General features: G+C 41.5%; 1 protein-coding gene and 1 pseudogene across 3 annotated transcripts; both read left to right on the top strand.

The window, feature by feature from the left end:
- Positions 1-693: 693 nt before the first annotated feature.
- On the top strand, positions 694-24374 carry PAFAH1B2 (platelet activating factor acetylhydrolase 1b catalytic subunit 2; the record flags this gene model as incomplete). 2 transcript variants are annotated; one of them, XM_080707609.1, is made up of 5 exons in its annotated part: positions 694-783; positions 8425-8514; positions 12920-13036; positions 16260-16382; positions 24096-24374. In XM_080707609.1, the coding sequence occupies 5 exons, from the start codon at positions 703-705 to the stop codon at positions 24372-24374; spliced, it is 690 nt and encodes a 229-aa protein (XP_080563735.1). The 2 variants fall into 2 exon arrangements, with proteins under 2 accessions (XP_080563735.1, XP_080563734.1); XM_080707608.1 differs by lacking the exon at positions 12920-13036 and having other exon boundaries at positions 703-783.
- LOC308271798 (stress-induced-phosphoprotein 1-like) lies at positions 9812-11460 on the top strand (annotated as a pseudogene). Its single transcript has one exon. The product of its transcript is annotated as a stress-induced-phosphoprotein 1-like (transcript).
- Positions 24375-24608: the final 234 nt, after the last annotated feature.

The raw sequence follows: 24608 nt of genomic DNA, 5'->3' as shown, positions 1-24608 counted from the left end.
TTATTATTTTTTGGTGGTACTGGGGTTTCTGGAAGCCCTTCTACCTCCGGGCTACAATCCCAGACCTATTTTTATATTTTTTTTTATTTGGAAACAGGGTCTCTTGAGCCAGTGAGGCTGGCTCCGAACCAGCGCGATCCTCCTGTTTCCGCCTCCCAAGCGCGAGGATTATAAGCGTGCGCCACCACGCCTGGCAAATTTTTATATTTAATTCAGCCTATGGTACATACTTATAATCCCAGTATTTGGGAGGTTTAGAGAGGAAGTTTGCAGGTTTGAGGACAACCTCAGCAACTTAGGCCCTATTTCAAAAAAGTAATAAAATAACCCAGGTGTGATGGCACACTCTTATAATCCCAGCATTTTGGAGGCTGAGACAAGAAGGATTGCAGGTTCAAATCCAGCCTCAGAAGTTTAGTGAGGCTCTCAGCAATTTAGTGAGATCCTGTTTGCAAATAAAATATAAAATAGGTCTGGAGTTGTAGCCCAGAGGTAGAAGGCCCCAGGATTCCATCCCCTGTACCACACACACACAAAAAAAAAATAGGACTGGTGTTATAGCTCAGAGATAGAATACCCCTGACTTCAATCCCCAGTACCACACAAAAAATAAAAAATAAGATTTCTGATATTTAAGTAAGTGATAACAAACATTCTTGTTTACAAATGGACATGACATGAATGTTTTTTCTTAGGTGTAGAATGAGCCAAGGAGACTCAAACCCAGCAGCTATTCCACATGCAGCAGAAGATATTCAAGGAGATGACAGATGGATGTCTCAGGTAAAAGGAGATATATATTCACAAAGGATAAATTTCCTCAATTTTTTTTTTTAGAAGTGTGTGTATGTGTGTGTTTTACTGGGGTTTAAACCCAAGAGCATATACCCCCCAGTCCTTTTTTTTTTTTTTTTTTTTTTTTTTTTTTTTTTTTTTTTTGCGGGTCTGGAAATAGAACCCAGGGGCATTCAACCTCCGAGCTACACTCCCTGCTCTATTTTTTTAATTCTTTATTTTGAAACCAGGTCTCACTGAGTTGCAGAGGGCCCCACTAAGTACCTAAGGCTGTCTGTGAACCGCAATCCTCCGGTCTCAGCCTCCCAAGTGCTGGTGTTACAAGCGTGCGCCACCACGCCCGGCCCTTTTTTATTTTGAAACAGGGTCTCACTAAGTTATAGAGAGCTTCACTAATTTTTCCGAGGCTGGCTGTGAACCTTTCATCCTCCTGTCTCAGCTTCCCAAGTACTGGAATTACAAGTGCACCATCACATCTGGCTAGGATCTTTTGATCAACGCAACAAGGAGACAGTTGAAATAGTCAAGAAAATTTATAAGTAAAAAAATCAAATGATAGCAGTATTATCCCTGATCGCCAATTTGTCATTGGAGTTGAGGAAAGTTTTAATAGCTTGGTGATTCTTCTGTTAATTCTTCCCCCTTCCCCAGTACTAGGGGATTGAACATCTTAAACATTTAATGTTTCTTTGATGAGGACATTAAAAAAAAATCCTCTTTTTTAAAATCACCCTCTGTGTTTCAGAATTTATTCTTCCTATATAGCTGTGTCTTTGTACCAGTTAATGTATCTTTGATGAGGACATTAAAAATCCTCTTTTTTAAAATCACCCTCTGTTTCAGAATTTATTCTTCCTAAATAGCTGTCTTTGCACCAGTTAATCTCTTTCAACCTCCACCCATCCCTCCCCTCCCCACCATCTGATAAGCACTACTCGACTGTGTGTGTGTACACACACACACACACACACACACACACACACGATTTTATTGATTCATTGTAGTTTCACATTGTAATACAGTTCAGAGTATAGGGTCATGCATGCACACAGCATTTTGTGAACGTCCCCTGACTCCCTCTTTCCTTCTTCCTCTTCCCCATACATGATACTGAGTTTGGCATTGGTAATTTCTCATGTATACATAATGTCAGTGGAAGTGTTTTCTTCATTAATTCCCCCTTCATACCACCACCACCTGCTCCTAGACCCCCTGCATTGCTCCATTAGGTTTTCTCCTCCATTATCTAAAGCCCCACTTGTATCCTGATTACTCCCTAGCTTCTGCATTTGAGAGAAAACATAAGACCCTTCACTTCCTGTGACCAGATAATGTCAATGTTAGCCAGATCCATCTGTGACATTTTGATCTTTGTGTGTGTGTGTGTGGTTCTGGGGATTGAATCCAGGGACACTCAATCTCTGAGCTAAATCCCCAACCCCCCCCCTTTTTTTTTTTGCGGTTCTGGAGATGGAACCCAGGGGCATTCTACCTTCGCGCTATACCCAGCCCTATTTTTTGAAACAGGGTCTCACTGAGTTACAAAGGGCCTTACTAAGTAGCCGAGGATGTCTACAAACCGTGATCCTCTTGTCTCAGCCCAAATGCTGGGATTACATGCATGCATCACCATACCTGGCTCCTCACTAGGTTTCTGAGAGCCTTGCTACATTGCTGAGACTGGCTTTGAACCTGCTGTCCTCCTGTCTCAGCCTCCTAAGTACTGGAATTACAAGTGTATACTACCGTGCCTGGCTTTAATTTTATTCTTTATTGCTGAGTAGAATTCCATTGTGTGTATATCCCATAGTTTTGTGATCTGTTGATAGACACCTACATTGGTTTCTATAATTCCATTGTGTATATATCCCATAGTTTTTTGTCTATCTGTTGATAAACACCTAGGTTGGTTTCTGTAATTCAGCTACTGTGAATTGTGCTGCTATAAACGTGGATATGTATGTATTAAAACATTCTGATTTTAGTCCCTTTAGAAAGATATCCAGGAATGATATTGCTAGATCATATGGTGGATCCATTCCTGGTTTTCTGAGGAATCTTCACCCTGATCTCCATAGTAGTCATACAGATTTGCAATTCCATTAACAGTATATATGAGTTCCTATTTCCCCACATCCTTGCCAGCATTTATTGTTGTTTGACTTTTTTTTAGGATTTTTTGTTGTTGTTATTTTGTTTGTTGTGGTACTGGGGATGGAACCCAGGGGCATTCTACCCCCAACCTACACTCCCAGACCTAGTTTTTATTCTTTGTTTTGAAACAGAATCACACTGAGTTGCGCTTAGTGAGGACTAAGTAGGCTGGCGGAGAACTGCCATCCTCTCTCTTACTCTCCCAAATGATGGGATTATAAGCTTGCTCCACCATTCCTAGCTCTTGATTTCTTGATGATTGCCATTCTAATTGGGTTGGATGGAATCAGTGTAGTTTTGATTTACATCTCCCTGATTGTTAATGATGTTGAACATTTTCTCGTATATTTATTGGTCATTTGTATCTTCTTTTGTGGGGTATCTATTCAATTTCTGGTTTCTTGGTTAGGTTTTTTGTTTTTGTGGAACCAGGAGCTTTTCTACCTCTGGGCTGTACTCTACTCCCAGACCTATTTTATACTTTATTTGGAAACAGGGTCTCACTAAGTTGCTGAGAGCCTCACTAAGTATCTGAGGCTGGCTTTGAACCTTTACGATCCTCCTGTCTCAGCCTTCCAAGCACTGGGATTACAAACGTGCACCACCATGCCCGGTTTTTTTATTTTTGAAACTAGGGGCATTCTACCTCTATGCTACCCCAGTCCTATTTTTTATTCTTTCTTTCTTTTTTTATTTTTATTTTTTTTTGTGTGTGTGTGGTATTGGGTACGGAACCCAGGGGCTTTCTACCTCCGGGCTACACTCTCTGTCCTATTTTATATATTATGTTTGGAAATGGTCTCACTAAGTTGCTGAGAGCCTCACTAAGTAGCTGAGGCTGGTGCCCAGCTAGGTTTTTTTTTTTGTTTTTTTTTTATGTTAAGTCTTAAATTCTTTTTACATTCTAGACATAGTCTTCTATCAGAGTAGTAGCTGGCAAAGATCTTTTCCCATTCTGTAGACTCCTGATGGTTTTCTATGTAGAATAGAAACTTTAACTTAACTTTAATGCCTTTCTACTTATTTTTTATTTTAATTTCCTGAGCTTTGGGGATTTACTGAGAAAGTTTCTACCTGTACTTAAATGTTGGAATGTTGGTCCTATACCCTCCTCTAGTAATTTTAAAATCTCTGGTTTTGTTGTTGTTGTTTTTTGTTGGGTTTTTTTTTTTTTTTTTTTTTTTCTGTACTGGGAATGAAACCCAGGGGCATTCTACCTTCAAGCTACACCCCCCAGTCCTATATTTTATTCTTTACTTTGAAGCAGGGTCTCACTGAGTTGCAAAGGGCCTCACTAAGTAGCTAAGACTGTCTGTCCTTGAACCTCCTGTCTCAGCCTCCCAAATGCTGGGATTACAAATGTGCACCACCACACCCGGCTCAAGTCTCTGGTTTAATATCCAGTTCTTTGATTCATCTTGAGTTGACTCTTGTGTGAGGTGAGAGGTAGGAGATAATTCCATTTTTACAAATGGTTAACCAGTTTTCCAAACGTCATTCGTTGAAAAGGCTATTTATTCCCCAACATACGATTTTGGCACTTTTATCAAATGCACTTGGCAGCCAGGCGTGGTGGCGCACACTTGTAATCCCAGTACTTGGAAGGCTGAGATGGAAGGATTGCAGGTTTGCAACCAGCCTCAACTGCTTATTGAGGCATTTTGCAACTTAGTGAGACCCTGTTTCAAAATAAAGAATGAAAATAGGACTGGGAGAGTAGCTCAGAGATGGAATGTTCAATCCCTACTCAGTTTGTAAGTATCTGGATTTGTTTCTGTAGCTTCTGTTCTTTTCCTTTGGTCTCTCTTTTTTTGTGCCAATATCAGACTGTGTTACTATAGCTCTTTAGTATAATTTGAAGGCAGGTATTGTGATGTCTCCTACATGGTTCTTTTTTTATTTTTGACAAAATTTTAATAAAATTTATTTTTTTTATTGGTGCATTGTAATCATACATCACATTGGAATAGAAGACTTGAGAGGATATACAAGCACACATCATCCAATTAGCCCTCATCCAATCCCCATCCCATTTCCTCCCCTCCCTCAATCCTATGCTTGATTGGTGATTATCTTTGATACATTTGTTTACGTATCTCCTGAGCTTTAAAGAGGTTCCATCCTCCCCCATCCCATCCCCTCTGATTGGTCATCTTTATTGCTTCGCTATAGGGCCCTTTCTATAACTTGACCTCTTCCTGTTACCCCGTTCCTCCTAGTTATTGCTAACTAGGGGAAGCATCTGGTTTTTATTTTCTGTGATATTTCTTGTGCATGCCGCATTGCAAGTTCTGATCCCACTCTTGACAGCCCCAGTAGTGGCCTGGCCACCCGGAGGACTCTGATCCTGACATCTCTGGCTCCAGCACCGGCCTTGCTTCATGGGAGGCCCAGATTCTGGCCTTGCTGGCCCCCACACCGGCCTAACCCCTCGGCTGGCTCCAATCCCAGCCTCGGAGGCCCCAGCACCGGCCTTGCCTCAAGGCAGGCTCCGATCCCCTCCTACATGGTTCTTATTGCTAAGAATTGCTTCAGCTATTTGGGGGGGGGGGGTGCTGAGGATTGAACCCAGGGGCATGCTACGCCTCCAGCTCGATTTTTATATTTTATTTGGAAACAGGATCTTACTAAGTTGCTGAGAACCTCACTAAGTAGCTGAGGCTGGCTTCAAACCTGTATGATTCTCCTGTTTATTTTTAAACAGGGTTTCAATATATTGCAAAGGACCTCACTAGCTGAAGCTGGCCAGGAACCTATGATCTGCCAGGTTCAGCCTCCCAAGTATTGGGATTATAAGCATGTGCTATCATTCCCAGCCTTATTCTGATTTCAAATGAAATTCTTAAAAGTTTTTCCCTAGCTGGGCATGGTGGCACACGCTTGTAATCCCAGCATTTGGGAGGCTGAGACAGGAGGATCCAGGTTTGCAGACAGCCTTAACTACTCAGTGAGGCCCTTTGAAACTCAAAGAATAAAAATAGGGCTGCGGTGTAAGTCGGAAATGCCCCTGGGTTCCATTCCCAGTACTGGGGGGAAAAAGTTTTTCCCATTCAGTGTGGTATTGGCTTTGGGGATATTTTGCGTTGCCTTTGTGATATTGTCATAAGTTCTAATTGTCTACAATATTGTTAAAGTGAAAGTGTTTTGGATTTTATCAAATGCATTTTCACTATTTGTTAAGATGGTCATGTAATATTTGTCCTTAGTTCTATTTATGTAATCAATTAAATGTATTAATTTGCATCCTTTTCCTCTTTGTGTTGGAGTCTGTCCTAGTCAACATTATCACAGTTATAATCCAAAGAACTGACAATACAACTTAGAGAAAAGAAAACTTATTTGCTCACAGTTTTTTCTGTAGCTGAGGCTGTCCACGAACTACCATCCTTCGGTCTCTGCCTCCCAAATGCTGGGATTACAAGCATGCGCCACCATGCCTAGCTTATTCTTTTTTTTTTTTTTTTTTAATTGGGGGTGGAACCCAGGGACTTTTTTTTTTTTTTTTACCTCCGGGCAATACTCCCAGACCTATTTTGTACTTTATTTGGAAACAGTCTCACTAAGTTGCCGAGAGCCTCATTCAGTGGCTGAGGCTGGCTTCGAACCTGTGTAATCCTCCTGTCTCAGCCTCCCAAGTGTGGAGATTACAAGCATGTGCCACCAAGCCCAGCTTATTTTTTATTTTGAAACAGGGTCTTGCTAAGTTGCCCTTTTGCAACTCAGTGAGACTGTTTCAAAATAAAGAATAAGCTGGGTATGGTGGCGCATGCTTATAATCCCGGTACTTGGGAGGCTGAGACAGGAGGATCACAGATTCAAAGCCAGCCTCAGCAGCTTAATGAGGCTCTCAGCAAATTAGTGATACCCTGTCACCAAATAAAATATAAAATAGGTCTGGAGGTAAAGCTTGGAGGTAGAAGGCCCCTGGGTTCCATCCCCAGTACATAAGAAAAGAAGAAAGGGAGGGAGGGAGGGAGGGAGGGAGGGAAGGGGGTAGAATGCCCCCCACCCCAGGTTCCATCCCCAGTACTGTAAAAAAAACAAAGCTCAGGTATAGCCTGGAGGTAGAAGGCCCTGGATTCCATTCCCATTACCACAAAAATTAATATATTAATACATAATAAAATAGGGCCAAGCATGGTAGTGCATGCCTTTAATCCCAGTGCTTATGAGGCTGAGACAAGAGGATTGCGAGCCAGGTGTGGTGGCACATGCTTGTAATCCCAGCATTCGGGAGGCTGAGACCGGAGGATCGCGGTTTGTGGTTAGCTTCAGTTACTTAGTGAGGCCATCCACAACCTAGTGAGACCCTGTTTCAAAATAAAGAATAAAAATTAGGTCTGGGGGTGTAGCTCAGAGGTAGAATACCCCTGAGTCCCATCCCCAGAGCCACCAAAAAAAAAAGAAGAAATTACAGGTTCCTAGGCAGCCTCAGCAATTTTATGAGGCCCTCCACAACTTAGACCATGTCTCATTAAAATAGCGCTGGAGTTGTATATCACAGACACGGTAACTCTAGGTTCAATTCCAGGTACTACAAAAAAGGGGGGCTCAATTTAACTCTTGGAGCAATTGGAAAGATTGAATATGGACTGGATGTTTGTGTTAAGAGATTTTTTTATTATGATAATCTTTTATGGTTTTACAGAAGAACGCTTTTACTCTTTTTTTTGGTACTGAGAAGTGAACCTAAGGGCATTCTACCTCTGAACTACACCCTCAACCCTTTTTTTTTTTTTTTTTTTTTTTTTTTTTGGTGGTGGTGGTGGTACTGGGGTTCCTGGAATCCCTTCTACCTCTGGGCGACACTCCCAGACCTATTTTATATTTTTTAGATTTGGAAACAGGGTCGCTTAAGCCAGCAAGGCTGGCTCAGAACCAGCGCCATCCTCCTGTCTCTGCCTCCCCAAGCGCGGGGATCACACGCGTGCGCCACCACGCCCGGCATTCAACCCTATTTTTTATTCTTTATTTTGAACAGGGCTATGTGCTTTTACTTTTAATAGATGCATGCTGAAATAATTTAGAAGTGAAGAATCATGTATGCAATTTAACTTTGAATAGTTTTGCAAATACATAGAGATATAGAGCAAAAATGGGAAATATCTTAAACATTTATGGAGATCTGGGTGTGGTGGTATATACCTATAATCCCAGTGCTCAGGAAGCTGAAAACGGAAGGTCTCATGTTCAAGGCCAATCTTGGAAACTTAGTGAAAAGCTGTTTCAAAATAAAAAATAAAATTTAAGGGTATAGTTTGGAGGTAGAACCCCCTACCCCGGTTTTAAATCCCAGTACCAAAAAAAGTTTGAGGAAAAGATAAACATGAAATATGTTTAGAAAATGAATAGAAAGTATTCTGGTTTGAGTAGAATTCCTGGTTTTCTTCAACATAATAGAGTGATCAATATGGTAAGGGTAAAAGAAAGTTCTAGTTAATTTCAGACCTAATTTTCCTCTCTTGTTCACACCAGCACAACAGATTTGTCCTGGACTGTAAAGACAAAGAACCTGATGTACTGTTTGTGGGAGACTCCATGGTACAGTTAATGCAACAATATGAGGTAAAGCTAGAAGTTGGCTAACAATGTTTATTACCAACAGACTTTGATTCTGAGCTAACCCTATAGACTTTTTCTTTTTTCTTTTTTTTTTTTTTTCCTATGTGGTACTGGGGATTGAACCCCAGGGGTATTCTACACTGAGTTGCAGAGGGCCTCACTAAGTAGCTGAGGCTGTTCTCTAACTGCAGTCCTCATGACTCAACCTCCCAAATGCTGGGGTTACAAGCTAGCACCACTGCACCTGGCTTGACCCTATAGACTTACTCAGATCTTTTGGAGAAACTAGTTCAAAGTACAAGGAATGTGATAGCCAGGTGTGGTGGCACACACTTAAAATCCCAACATTTGGGAGGCTGAGACAGGAGGATCGTGGTTCAAGGAAAACCTCAGCTACTTAGTGAGGCCCTTTGCAATTCAGTGAGACTCTGTTTCAAAATAAAGAAAAAATAGAGCTGAAGGTGTAGCTTGGAGGTAGAATGCCCCTGGGTTCCATCCCCAGTACTGCAAAAAAAAAAAAAAGTACAAGGAGTGTGAGACTCACCTAATGGGCTTCTTTGTGCCACCATGCATGAGGACACAAGGAAAAATAATTTAGCATTGTTTGTAATTGAACTCTAATATTTGTTCTGGCTTCCAAGAAGAGTGATGTTATTTGAATTCTTATATATATTGGCTCACTTATATTTGTTTTAGTGATGGCTCTCTTTGTATTTTACAATTTTTCTATTTTATTTATTTTTTATTTAAATCTGTGGGATCTGGGGGTGTCATGGTCCCTTCACCAATGTGGGTAGATTCAAAGTATTTAAAAGACTAATACTGCCAGGTGTGGTGGTACACGCTTGTAATCTCACTGCTTGGGAGGCTGAGACAGGAGGATGGCACAGGTTCGAAACCAGTAGTGGCTCTCCTCGAATTGCAATCCTCTGTCTCAGCTTCCCAAATGCTGGGATTACAAGCATGTACCACCACTCCCGGCTTCTACTTCACTATATTTTTAAAAATAGTTGAATAAGCTGGGAGTGGTGGCACATGCTTGTAATCCCAGTATTTGGGAGTCTGAGACAAAAATCACAGGTTAACGGCCAGCCTCATCTACTTGGTGATGCCCTTCGCAATTTAGTGAGACCCTTTTTCTAAAGAATAAAAAATCAGGCTGGGGATGTAGCTCAGGTAGGGTGCCCCTTGGGTTCGATTCCTAGTACTGCAAAAAAAAAAAAAAAGAATAAGTGGAAAGAAGAGTTTTTTGGGTCAGCAACTTCATTTAAAATCCTGGTATTTTGGCGTGTGGTTGGGAATGCGGAGCCGACCGATTCGATTCAACGGGGTTCCGGGCCAAGCCATGGAGCAGGTGAATGAGCTAAAGGAGAAAGGCAATAAGGCTCTGAGTTCCAGGAACATTGATGATGCTTTACAGTGCTACTCTGAAGCAATTAAGTTAGATCCACAAAACCATGTGCTCTACAGCAATCACTCTGCAGCCTATGCTAAGAAAGAAGACTACCAGAGGGCTTACGAGGATTGCTGCAGAACGATTGACCTGAAGCCCGACTGGGGCAAGGGCTATTCACAAAAAGCAGCAGCTCTTGGGTTCTTAAACCAATTTGAAGAAGCCAGGCGAACCTATGAAGGTTTAAAACATGAAGTGAATAACCCTCAACTCAAAGAAGGTTTACAGAATATGGAGATTTGGTTGGCAGAGAGGAAATTCATGAACCCTTTCAACATGCCTAATCTATATCAGAAGTTGGAGAGAGATCCCAGGACAAGAGCACTGCTCAGTTATCCTATCTACCGGGAACTCATAGAGCAGCTGCGAAACAAGCCATCAGACCTGGCCACAAAACTACAAGATCCCCAGATCATAACCACTCTCAGTGTCCTCATCAGGATTGATCTGGGCAGCATAGATGAGGAGGAAGGGGCTGCGACCCCCACCGCCGCTGCCGCCGCCTCCCAAAAAGGGGACCAAACCAGAGCCCATGGAAGAAGATCTTCCAGAGAAGAAGAAGCAGGCACTGAAAGGAAAAAGAGTTAGAGAATGATGCCTACAAGAAGAAAGACTTTGACACAGCCCTGAAGCATTATGACAAAGCCAAGGAGCTGGACCCCACCAACATAACTTACATTACCAATCAAGCAGCGGTATACTTCGAAAGGGGCGACTACAATAAATGCCGGAGCTTTGTGAGAAGGCCATTAAAGTGGGAAGAGAGAACTGAGAAGACAGATCGCCAAAGCTTATGCACGAATTGGCAACTCCTACTTCAAAGAAGTAAAGTACAAGGATGCCATCTCTGGCAGAGCACCAAACCCTAGATGTTCCCAAGAAATGCCAGAAGACAGAGAAAATCCTGAAGGAGAAAGAGCGCTGGCCTATATCAACCCTGACCTGGCGTTGGTGGAGAAGAACAAGGGCAACAAGTGTTTTCAGAAAGGGGACTACCCCAGACCATGAAACACTATACAGAAGCCATTAAGCGGAACCCACAAGATGCCAAACTGTGCAGCAATCAAGCTGCCTGCTACACCAAGCTCCTGGAGTTCCAGCTGGCGCTCAAGGACTGTGAGGAGCGTATCCAGCTGGAGCCAGCCTTCATCAAGGGTTACACACCGAAGGCAGCTGTGAAAGCCATGAAGGACTACACAAAAGCCATGGATGTGTACCAAAAGGTATTAGACCTGGACTCCAGCTGCAAGGAGGCAGCAGATGGTTACCAGCACTGTGTGATGGCGCAATAAAACCGGCATGAAAGCCCCAAGGATGTGAGATGACGGGTCATGGCCGACCCCGAGGTGCAACAGATCATGAGTGACCCAGCCATGCGCCTCATCTTGGAGCAGATGCAGAAGGACCCCCAGGCACTCAGCGAACACTTGAAGAATCCTGTTATAGTGCAGAAGATCCAAAAGCTGATGGACATGGGTCTGATCGCAACTTGGTGATGACTTGCTCACCCCCTCTTCCCTTCACCCTCGCGTGAAAGACAGGCTGGGACGATAGCGAGCAGCATGGTGCAGAGGGAGAGAACAGCTCATCTTTATATTTATACATGCCCAAATGGAAGACAGACTCATACAGTGCCGCCCAGGGCTCAGTACACACATGGTCTCCCCTGCTGCCCTTCCTCTGCCCCCAGTCACTGTCTTGGCTGCTTCCCCATAGTTGGTTATTTTTTATTTGGGACAGTGGCCATAAATGGGGAGGGGAGGGCATTCTTCCCACCCCGGGGTCCCAGCTGTCTTCACGTTATCTCCACAACTCCTACTTCAATAAAACAAGCCAGTCAGGCGTGGGTACGTGGGGGGGAAAAAATCCTGGTATTTTTCACTTTTTTTTTTTTTTTTTTTTTTTTTTCTTTTCTCTCCTGCAGTGCTAGAGTTTGAACCCAGGGCCTCAAACATGCTGGACAAATGCCATACTGCTGAGCCACATCCCCAGCCCAATTGTTGGTGTTTCTTTCTCTCTTTTTGTTTTATTTTGAAACAGGGTTTTCTAAGTTGCTAAGGTTGGCCTTAAACCTGTAATCTTCCTGTCTTCAAGTCCTGGGATTATAGGCATACGTCACCATCCTCAGCTTGTTGGTGTGTCCTCTCTCCTCTCTCCTCTCTCCTCTCTCCTCTCTCTTCTCTCTCTCTCTCCTGGTACTGGGGATTGAACTAAGAGGTATTCTACCTCCAAGTTATACCCCAGCCCAATTTTATTTCTTATTTGGAAACAGGATCTCAGTAAGTTTTGGAGGGCCTCACTAAGTGACTGAGGCTGACTTTGAACCCGTGATCCTCCTTTCTCAGCCTCCCAAGTACTGGGATTACAAGTGTGCACCACCACGCCCAGCTTGTTGTTATCTCTTAATAGACTGAATTGTGACTCAGTTCTTGAGCTGAGCTGAGCTGAGATCTAATGTGTCAATAAGAAGTGAGTTACAGCTTTAGGGCATGTTCAAAAACCTTTTTTTTTTTTTTTTTTGTGGTGCTGGGGATGGAACCCAGGGACGTTCTACCTTCAAGCTCTGCCTCTAGCCCTATTTTTTATTCTTTATTTTTGAAACAGAGTCTCACTGAGTTGCAAAGGGCCTCACTAAGTAGCTGAAGCTGTCCTTGAACCACAATCCTCCTGTCTCAGCCTCCCAAATGCTTTCTTTTTGTTGAGGATTGAACCCAGGGGCATTCTACCTCACTAAATAGCTGAGGCTGGCCACAAACCACAATCCTCCCATCTCAGCCTCCCAAGTAATGGGATTACAAGTGTACGCCAATATGCCGCCGTCCTCAAAAAAACATTTAAACAGTGTTGAGTAGAGAAAATAGAATTGTTACTCAGATGCTTCATCAACATAGTTAATTTGAAAGGTTTCATTTCCCACTGATTTTCAGCATAACTGAATCAAGTTTTTCTCTTTAGATATGGCGAGAGCTTTTTTCCCCACTTCATGCACTTAATTTTGGAATTGGAGGAGATACAACAAGACATGTTTTGTGGAGACTAAAGAATGGAGAACTTGAAAACATTAAACCTAAGGTAGGTGAAACTTACTTTTTAAAAAATAACCTCACTCCTCTGAGTGTTTTTCAAATTAAATTGTTAAACTGCCTAAAATTGTAGTATTAAAAAAACAAGCAATAATGTTGTTATTGTCTAGGATTGTACTAAAACATCTTCAGTTGTAGGAAAAGATCTTGGACTTTTGCTGCCTGTTAGTCTGTGGAATGCATGGACTTAGGGCAGTGTGAGAGGCACTGCTCAGAGTGGACCATGGGAGCAGAGCCATGATTCACTTAGGGAAATCATTTGGATCTGCTGAACTGTATAAGCAGATTGATAACCCAGGCCTCCAAGTTTGAGCTGATGTAACCAAATGAACATCTCTTCTTCTACTTTACCTAACCTTATAAACATCCTGAGTTGGCACACAGCAAAAAAGAAAAATTAAAGCTGAGCTGCTGATTAAAGTTGTTTTCATTGTGTTTTTTGTTGTTTTGTTTGTTTGTTTGTTTCCTGTACTGGAGATCGAATCCAGGGACATTCTACCTCCAAACTACACCCCCAGCCCTATTTTTTTATTCTTTATTTTGAAACAGGGTCTCACTGAGTTGTAAAGGTCCTCACTAAGTAGTAGCTGAGGCTAGCCACAAACGGGGATCCTCCTGTCTCAGCCTCCAAATGCTGAGATTACAAGTGTGTGCCACCACACCCAGCAAAAATATTTTATTTTTTGCCTTTCTAATAGAAAAACTCATTTTTATGAGTACAGAGTTGTATTTTGGGGTCATAATCCATTAGTTACATAATTTGAGTTACAACCCCCTTGTAAGGTGATTTTTTTTCCCCCGGTACTGGGAATTGAACCTAGGGGCATTCTGCCTCTGAGCTACATCCCCAGATCTTTTCATCTTTTTTACTTTGAGATGGAGTCTCAATAAGTTACCCAAACTGGCCTCCAACTTTCAGTCTTTAGACTTTAGCCTGAAATTATAAGTATGAGCTATTGCACCCAGCTAGATTAATTAATTAATTAATTAATTAACTAATTTTATTGTACTGGGGATTGAACACTGAGGCATTCTATCTCTGAGCTACACCCTCATCCTTATTTTTTATTCTTTATTTTGAAACAGGGTTTCACTAAGTGAAGGCCCCACTACAGAACTGAGGCTGGCCTTGGAACCTATAATCCTCCTGTCAGCAGCCTCCCAAGTACTGGGATTACAAGCATGTGCCACCATGCCCTGCTTAGAATTTAACATACATATATTCACATGTAGAATATATCACTTTTATTATGTTGAGGTTATTAGTATTTTTTGTAGTTTCTGGATTTGGGGAGATTAACATCCAGTTCTATTATGATAACATTCTCTCATGTTTCTTTCTAGTAAAGTTTTGCCCTTCAATATTATTAATCTGTCAGCTGGGCATGGTGGCGCATGCTTGTAATCCCAGCATTTGGGAGGTTGAGACGGGAGGACCGTAGTTCAAGGACAGCCTCAGCTCCTACTTAGGCCCTTTGCAACTCAGTGAGACCCTGTTTCATAATAAAGAATAAAAAATAGGGCTGGGGTGTAGCTTGGAGGTAGAAGGCTCCTGAGTTCCATCCCTAGTACCACAAAAAAAAAAAAATTAATCTGTCTGGTATTTATCCTGATGCATGATATGACACATAATCAGTGTTGTAAAGTAGCTTGCCCAGAAATTCATCTTTCCTTTAATTTTTTTTAAACGTACTTGAGATTGAACCAAGGCTCTTTTTATTTTGTGTGAGACAGTGTCTTACTGTGTTGTTCAGGCTCATCTCAGATTCACACTCCTACTAACTTGGCCTCCCACCATGCCCAGCTTTCCTTCTTTGATATTTTTTCTCTTTTTTGTGGTACTAGGGGTTGTAACCAGGAACATTTTACCTCTGGGCTACACACCCATCCCTATTTTATTTTACAGGTCCTCGCTAAGTTGCTGAGGCTGGCTGCAAACCTGTGATCCTCCTGTCTCAGCTTCCCAAGTACTGGTATTACAGGTATGTGCCACCACTCCTGTCTTCCTTCTTTCTTTCTTTTTTTTTTTTTTCCCTACATCCCCAGACTGATTTTTCCCCCCCCTAATTGGAAATAGGGTCTCACTAGGTTGCTAAAAGCCTCACTAATTTGCCTACAGTCATATTGTCTAAGCCTTTCAAATACTGGAATTACAAGTGCTGTGCCACCACTCCTGGTTTGTGGCTTCCTTCTTTGCTTTTTTGTTTTGTTTTGTTTGTTTTGTTTTTTCTTTGTGGTACTGAGGGTGGAAGCCAGGGGCTTTTCTATCTCTGGGCTATACTTCCAGACTTATTTTATAATTTTTATTTGGAAACAGGGTCTCACTAAATTGCTGAGAGCCTCACTCAGCTGAGGCTGGCTTCAAACTGCGATCCTCCTGACTCAGCCTCCCAAGCACTGGGATTACAAGCATGCGTCACCACGCCCAGCTGGCACACACTTCTAGTCCCAGTACTTGGGAGGCTGAGTCAGGAAGATCACACAGGTTTTGAGCCAGCCTCAGCTACTGAGTGAGGCCCTCAGCAAAACTTAGTGAGACCCTGTTTCAAAAATAAGAATAGCCAAGCATGGTGGCACATTCTTGTAATCCCAGTACTTGGGAGACTGAGATAGGAGGATCACAGGTTTGCAGACAACCTCAGCTACTTAGTGAGGCCCTCTGCAACTTTATCTAAATAGACATTCCTAGCCGGGTGTGGTGCCGCACGCTTCTAATACCAGCACTTGGGAGGCTGAGACAGGAGGATCGCACAGGTTCAAAGCCAGCCTTAGCTACTTAGTGAGGCTCTCAGCAACTTAGTGAGACCCTATTTCCAAATAAAATATAAAAACTAGGTCTGGGAGTAGAAAGCCCCTGGGTTCCATTCCCAGTACCACAAAAGATAGATAGATAGATAGATAGATAGATAGATAGACAGACAGACAGACAGACAGACATTCCTAAACCAGACTTGATGGTGCATGCTTTTAATCCCAGTATTTGGGAGGCTGAGACAGGAAGATGGCCGTTTCACAGCCAACCTCAGCTGTTTAGTGAGGCCCTCAGAAACTGAGACCCTGTTTCAAAGTAAAGAATAAAATGGGGCTGGGGTTGTATCTCAGAGGTAGAATGCCCTTGGGTTCAATCCTTAGTACCACCAAAATAAAAGGGAGGGGACATTCCTCTATACCTGGGTATTTACCTTCCCTCTTTTTGTCATTCCCTCCTACAGGTCATTGTTGTCTGGGTTGGAACAAACAACCATGAAAATACAGCAGAAGAAGTAGCAGGTGGGATAGAGGCCATTGTACAGCTCATTAACACAAGGCAGCCACAGGCCAAAATCATTGTATTGGTATGTAGTCTTTGTTGGTTTATAGATAGAATCTTTAGGTAGAATGGTATATTTCTATTTCCCTGTCCTCTGATGTATCCCATCATTTTCCTGGTCCTATCGTTCCCCATACCAACAGTACAATCTTTTATATGCTTATTTTTGTATAGAAGTGTGCAAATTCTTTACATATGTAGCCTTTTTCTATTTTTTTTGTAATAAAAAGTAAATAAAAATGGCTGGGGGTATAACTGGGAGGTGCAATACCCCCTGGATTCAATCCCCAGTACCACCACCACCAAAAAAAAGAAAATTATACTATATGCTAATGGGATTAATGGGAGAGCCGGATGTGTTTTAGATATAAAAATCGGCATTTGAGTTTAGTTTTAAAGAATTCAGCAGTCTGCCAGCAAATGGAGAAAGGAAAGAACATATGGAATGGAGCCAAATAAAAGAAGAAAATGATCAAATACTTAACATGTATGTTTTTTTTTGGGTGAGCCCTGGAGGATGCATAAAGTTTGAGGCCATAATAGGAAGAAAGAGACCACAGCCGAGTCATGTAGGAATCTGTATGCTGTGTAGAGTTTGGGTTTATTTTATAGGTGCTGTGGACCCAGTCTTATTCTATTTATATACTATTACTCCAGAAAGGATTATATTGTGGTTAAGAATCCACCTTTGAAGTACAGTGACTAGTGTATAATAATTGCTTAGGAAATATTTATGTATGAATGTTGCTGGATAAATTCTTCAAAAATATTCTTTCACACAGACTTTTAAGTTTTGATATACAGAGGTGTTAAATATGGTCACGTAGTTCTAAGTATTAGAAATAATCTAAGTAGCTGATAGTATAAGGGAGTTATTACATTAACTCATTGAATATATTAGCATTAATTATATTACATTTAAGTTAAGTGTAGTGGCACGTGTCTATAATCCCCCACTGACTCAAGAGGCTGAAACAAGAGAAGCTAGCAATTTCAAGGCCAACCTGGACAACTTATTGAGACCATGTCTCAAAAAATAAAAAGGATTAGGGATGTAGCTTAGTGGTAAAGCATCCTGGATTTGATCCCAGCACTCAAAAAACAAAAAAAAATGCCATTACAAAGATGATGTGAAGCCTGGCGTGGTGGTGCACACTTGTAATCCCAGCATTCGGGAGGCTGAGACCAGGGGATTGCTGTTCACAGACAGCCTCGGCTACTTAGGCCCTATTTCAAAATAAAGAATTAAAAAATAGTGCAGGTGGTTGTTCATGTTGTTCAGAGGTTGAATGCTTGGGTTCCACCCCCACACCCACACACACACAAAAAAAGATGATGTGAAAACAGACTTTATTTTATATTTAAGTGAAAATTTGGAATAGTGAACAATATGTATATTATGTTTAGATTTTTTTGGGGGGGGGTGTGGTACTGGGGGTGGAACCCAGAGTCTTTCTACTTCTGGGCTATACTCCCAGACCTATTTTATACTTTATTTGGAAACAGGGTCTCAGTGAGTTGCTGAAAGTCTCACTAAGTAGCTGAGGCTGGCTTCAAACCTGTGGGATACTCCTGTTTTGGCCTCCCAAGTGTGGGGATTACAGGCATGCACCACTACGTCCAGCTTGAATTACTTAAAACTGTAATTGGAAAAGGACTAAAAGGAAACAATTAAACATAAAAGATTAAAAAAAAGGTAAGCCAAGCATGGTGGCACACACTTGTAATTCCAGCATTTGGAAGGCTGAGACAGGAGGATCTCAGTTCACGGACAGCCTTAGCTAGTTAGGCCCTTTGCAACTCAGTGAGACCCTGTTTCAAAATAAAGAATTAAAAATAGATCTAGGGGTATAGCTTGGAGGTAGAATGCTCCTAGGTTCCCCAGTATTGCAAAAAAAAGAAAAGTAAAGAGATTAGGAATATAATTTTCTTAGTCTTTTAACATATTTTATCACTTAATGAAAAGTCGAAGGGAAAAAACAGATTACCATTGATAGTCAGTAAGGAAAAATGCTGTACAAATACATAATTTTTTTAATCCTTGTTAGTCTTTTCTGGGGATTGAACCCAGGGGCATTTACCTCCCAGATATACACCCTAGCCCTTGAAAATTTTTGTTTTGAAACAAAGTAGTCTCACCAGGTTGCTGTGAGTTTCACTGCATTGCTGAGGCTATCCTCGAAACTGCTATCCTCCTTTTTTTAGCCCTCCTAGGTATTGGGATTACAGGCATGCACCACCCCGTCTGGTTTGCTATGGAATTTTAAAGTCAGAACAAAGCATGTGTTTGTTGTTCACTGGTCGTCTTTCCTGGTTACTCTTTATATCTTGCCCAGTCTTTGATATGTCATTGAAAGCTATGTTAACTATTAGGTTAAATTTATATATATATAATTTTCTGGGGATTGAACCCAGGAGTATTCTACCTCTGAGCTATATCCCCCAGCCAGCCCTGTATATTTTTAAACAGTTTTACTAAGTTGCTGAGGGTTTCACTTAGTTTCTTTAGCTGGCTTTGAACCTTTAATCCTCCTGTCTCAGCCTCCCAAGTTTTGGAATTAAAGGTATACGTAACCGTACCTGGCTCAGATCCTTATGCTTTTAACAGTAAAACAAATTCTAGGGGTTAGGGACTTCCGGGAAGATGGCGACCGAGAAAAGCGGGGCTTAAGAGTCCCGCTAACAACCAATCTCCATTACCACAAAAAGAGCGCCTTTCATAGCCAGAAAACACCATCACCAGAAAAACAAAAAAACCACCAGGCTCCAGAGAGAAAGCGGACTGAGAACAGAGCTCAGGGCCACAGAGGAGACACACGCGCCCGAGGACGCGGCAGCAGCGCCATACTGCCGGCGGCAGCGGCGAACTCAGCGGACGGCTACAGTAAGCCGAGGTGAGCTGATTCGGAACAGCCAGGCGGGATCTTTCGGCGCAGACAGCATTTAAAGCTCCCAGTGGCTGAGCTCAGCACACGCTGCAGGGATTCAGAGTGGAAATCAAAACCAGAGAAGAAAAAATACGCCAGCCTCATGGCCGAGGGCGTGGCAGAGGCGCCATATTGCCACCGGCGGCGGCAGCAGCAGTGAATTCACCGAGTCCAGTACAGCTACATCTACGTACTCAAGAACAGTGAGTCAAATTGCGGGCCACAGAGGAGAAATCCCAGTATTGTGCCTCCTGGGACTTGACCCAGTGAGGGAGTGGTGGTGGTGGCAGAGATATCACACCATAGGAGGGCGTGCAACCTGGCACCCCCCATAGTTTAAAGCAGCCTCTATCGACTCCCTGGGTCGGAGACTCTGTGATACAACCCAGTAAAGGAGTAGTAGGGTCTGAGATAATACAGACTCGAGATCCAGAGCACCTTAAGTGAAGCCATAGTGACCCAAGGGAAGAACCCAGAGAAGGCACAAACCTCCGAAATCATGGGAAAGAGGAATAACACTGAAGTAATGAATGTGCACAACCCCACAACATCAGAACCTGATAAAACAGAAAATCAGAGATTTCTAGAAGATCAAATCAGGAAAATAACTGTAGAAATAATAGAGGTGCTTCGAAAAGAACTCAGAGAGAGCCAAAAAGAGATAAAGGATGCAATTAATGAAGTAAAGGCCTCAATTCAAAGCACAAACAACCGATTAGACCACATGGAGAACAGAATCTTGTTCTTAGAAGATGAGCAATCCAAAAATGAATGCATAGTTTCTAATCTAGAAAAAGATATCCAACAGCAGGAATCTGACATTGAAGAAATATGGGCCCATCTTAAGAGAGCTAACCTAAGAATAATTGGAATAGAGGAGGGAAAAGAAAGTGATACCAAAGGGATCAACAATCTCTTCAAGGAAGTAATAGCAGAAAATTTTCCAAATATAGAGCAAGAGGTTGATACACAGATCCAGGAAACTTATAGAACTCCCTTTAGACAGGATCCGAGAAGAGGATCCCCACGCCATATAATTGTCAAAATGACCAATGTGGAAGCCAAGCAGAGAATCTTAAAGGCAACAAAAACAAAGGGCCAAGTGACATTCAGAGGCAAACCAATTAGAATCACTCCAGACTTCCCAAACCAAGTCATGAGAGCCAGAAGGGCTTGGAGTAACATATTCCAAACTCTGAAAGAAAACAACTTCCAGCCAAAAATTTCCTATCCAGCAAAACTTTCTATCAAATTAGATGGAGAAATAAGAAGCTTCCATGACAAACAGAAACTGAAGGAATTTATGTCTTCAAAACCAGCGCTAGAGAAAATACTCAAAGAGATTAACTACAAAGAAGAAATAGGTAACACTCACCAGAACCAGAGAAACAAGAGTTTCCATCCAACAGACAACTAAGATTGGTTATCTGTGGAGATTCATTATTTATGTTAGTCTTTTACCTATCTCTAAATTGTATTGTTTGCCTTTATTGTTGTTAATTTTTAGGATTTCTAGTTGGAATATTAATATACCTTCAGATATAGCATTTGGAAATATTTTATCCAATTCTATTAGTAACTTTTAACTCTGTTTACATTGTCTTTGGATATACAATATTTTCTTTTATTTTTTAGGGAGTTTGTATATTCTTCTGTTGCCTGTGCCATTGAAATCATATCCAAGAAATCACTGCCAATTTCAATGTTGTGAGGTTTTATGACCCAGATTTTCTCCTAAAAGTTTATAGTCTTAAGATTTATATTTAGGTCTTTTATCTAGTTTGAGTTAATACTTGTATGTGGGATTAGGTAAGGGTCCAATTTTAACTCCAATGGTCTATATATCTGCCTTTAGAACAGTACTACACTGTTTCAATTATTGTAGCTTTATATGGTTTGAAATCAGAAAATATACATCTTCTAGCTTTGTTTTTGCTTCGAGATTGTTTTGGGTATCTAGAGTCCATATTCCATATCAGGATAGATTTTTTTCTGAAAAATAAATATATGATAGTTTCACCTAATAAAAAGAAAAAAATATTCTCTGGTAAGAAAGAAAGCAAAAAGAAATATTGAAATGTTATCTTTAAGACATCAAAAGCTTGGTATCAGACAAATGAAACTGTTATGTGAGATTATCATTTTTAATTTTGGATAAATTGCTATAATACTAGATGTCAACCACTAAGCCAAGCATGGGAGGGAGGGATGGGGAGAGAATGGGATGGGGATCGGGTGGGGACTGACTGGGCGATGTGTGCATGTATGTCTACAAAAGTTTGTATCCCACTATGATGTATGAATACAGTGCACCAATAAAATAAAATTAAAAAAAAAAATTCTAGGGGTTAGAATTGACTTCATTGTGAAATTTTTGAGGAGTTTAACAAGGATAGAAGGGGATAGACAGTATACAGTCTCATAATTCTCTTTAGCTCTTTTGGACCTATACAATCATATAATAAATTTATTTTTTTTCGGGTCTGGGGATGGAACCCAGGTGCATTCGACCTCCGACCTATACTCCCTGCCCTATTTTTTATTCTTTATTTTGAAACAGGGTCTCACTAAGTTGCAGAGGGCCTCACTAACTAGCTGAGGCTGTCTGCAAACCGCGATCCTGTCTCAACCTCCCACCAAATGCTGGGGTTACAAGTGTGCGCCACCACGCCTGGCTCATATAATAAATTTATAATCAAGGCCCTAACTTTGCTGAAGAAATTAGGCACAACCATATATGTACTTTGGACATGTTGAGGATATCTGATAATATTTTTATAATAGGGTCAAATACCTGTAAAGACTACAAGTTGGGATGATAAAACCTTGCTCTAAATAAGAGTAGGATTTTCTTTACTATAATAGGAAGACAAACATGATTTATCTGAAAATTAGATTAGCAAAATACAAGTTAAAGATGAACTTAAGACACATTGTTTTATCCTTTCAGATACTATATGATTCCAATTCTCATTCCTGTGACATCTTATAGTGTAGATTTCATGTGGCATTAAAAGATAGGTATGTCTTTGAACAAGATTATTCTGATAGCTATATGGAGAAGGGATTAAAAGAACAACCTTAGAAGCCAGGCATGGTGGCGCAAGCTTATAATCCCAGCATTTGGGAGGCTGAGACAGGAGGATTGCGCAGGTTCAAAGCCAGCCTCAGCCACTTAGTCCCTTTGCAACTCAGTGAGACCCTGTTTCAAAATAAAGATTAAAAAATAGGACTGGAGGTATCGCTCAGAGATAGAATGCCCCTGGTTCCATCCCCAGTACCGTAAAAAAAAAAATAAAGAAAGAATAACAACCTTGGAGCTAGGAAGACCAGTCAAGACATTTAATTTTTATATTAATTAAGGTGACTGGTGGTAAACTTCTGAGCTATATCAGGTAAAAATAGATTAGAGACATATTTAAGAGTACTTGGAGCCGCGCGTGGTGGCGCACTCTTATAATCCCAGCATTCAGGAGGCTAAGACAGGAGGATCATGGTTTGCGGACAGCCTCAGCTACTTAGTGAAGCACTCCATAACTTAGAGAGACCCTGTTTCAAAATAAAGAATTAAAAAAAAAAAGAGAGCAGAGGGTATAGCTCGGCGGTCAGATGCCTCTGGGTTCCATCCCCACACCTGCTTAAAAAAAAAAAAAAGAGTACTTGGGAGGATGAGACAAGAGGATCTCAGGTTCGAAGCCAGCCTAAGCTAATTAGTAAGGCCCTCTGCAACTTAGTGAGACCCTGTTTCAAAATAAGGAATAAAAAATAGGACTGGTGGTGTAGCTTGGAGGAAGAATGAAGAATGCACCTGGGTGCAATCCCCAGTACCACACACACAAAAAGAAAGAAATATTTAGGATGTAAAAGCTTAGTAATTAAATGATAAAGTAGTTGTGTGTGGGATGAGAGACTGGAATGGCTAGTTGATAAAATGTAAAGGGAGCAAAGTTTAGCAGGAAAATAATGAATTGCTTTTGGATATATTAAATTCAGAGTGCCTTAGGTACATTCAAGTTTGATTCTGTAGCTGGAAGTTCACTATGTCGTGCTAAAACTCTAGGAAGAGACCTTTCTTGGGATAAAGTATTCAAAGTGCGAATGATAGTGGGCCAAGGGCAAGTGCCTGAAAATTAGCAGGAGCAGTTAAGGAACAGGAGGGAACAGGAGGGGGGAGAGAAACACATGAAGAAAGTAAGGACTGGTCAGCTTTCATTAAAACTAATCTAGTTCAAGTTGGGTATGGTCGTACACACTTGTAATCCTAGTATATGGGAGGCTGAGACAGGAGGATTGCAGGTTCCAAGTCAATCTCAGCAACTTAGCAAGACCCTGTTTCCAAATTTAAAAAAATAATAATAAAAATAAATAAATAGGGATGGGGTTGTATCTCGGGGGTAGAATGCTTCTGTGTTCAATTGCTAGTACCACCAAAAAAGAAAGAAAGGAAGGAAGGAATTAAAAAGTGCTAAATGGCCGGGCATGGTGGCACATGCTTATAATCCCTGAGCTTGTAATCCCGCGTTTGGGAGATGGAGACAGGAGGATTGCGCAGGTTTGAAGCCAGCCGTACTGGCTTAAGAGACCCTGTTTCCAAATAAAAATATATTTTAAAAAAAAATAGGTCTGGGAGTGTAGCCCGGAGGTAGAAGGGCTCCCAGGAACCCCAGTACCACAAATAAATAAATAAATAAACAAATAAATAAATAAAGCTAAATGGCATAGGTATTCCAGGAATAAGTGAAATCAAAAATAAATTGGTAGAGAAAAATAAGTGAATTTTCAAATTTAATGTTGTTCTCTGCTCTGCCCAGGGTTTATTACCTCGTGGTGAGAAGCCCAACCCTTTGCGGCAAAAGAATGCCAAGGTGAACCAACTTCTTAAGATTTCCCTGCCGAAGCTTGCCAATGTGCAGCTCCTGGATACAGATGGGGGCTTCGTGCACTCAGATGGTGCCATCTCCTGCCATGACATGTTTGATTTTCTGCATCTTACGGGAGGGGGCTACGCAAAGATCTGCAAACCCCTCCATGAACTGATCATGCAGTTGCTGGAGGAAACACCCGAGGAGAAGCAGACCACCATCGCCTGACTGGCTCTCATCAGTGTTGATAGTGTCCCAGCCTCCTCAGAGCAGTTGTATCACTGGCACTACAGAACCCTCTTTCTTAAGGCACTTTGCATTGTAGAATGCTCCCGATGCTCATATCTAGTGTTTGAAGGGGAGGAGGGATTTAAACTGGTCCTGTATGATAGAAGGTTTGTTTGACACAGGAGAAAAATTAGCCAAGGAAGATTGTTTAAATTCATTTGAAACCAGAAGGGG

Source organism: Muscardinus avellanarius, assembly GCF_963383645.1.
Source record: "Muscardinus avellanarius genome assembly, chromosome: 1".
Classification (NCBI taxonomy): domain Eukaryota; kingdom Metazoa; phylum Chordata; class Mammalia; order Rodentia; family Gliridae; genus Muscardinus; species Muscardinus avellanarius.
This window is presented reverse-complemented; position numbering and strand designations above follow the sequence as displayed.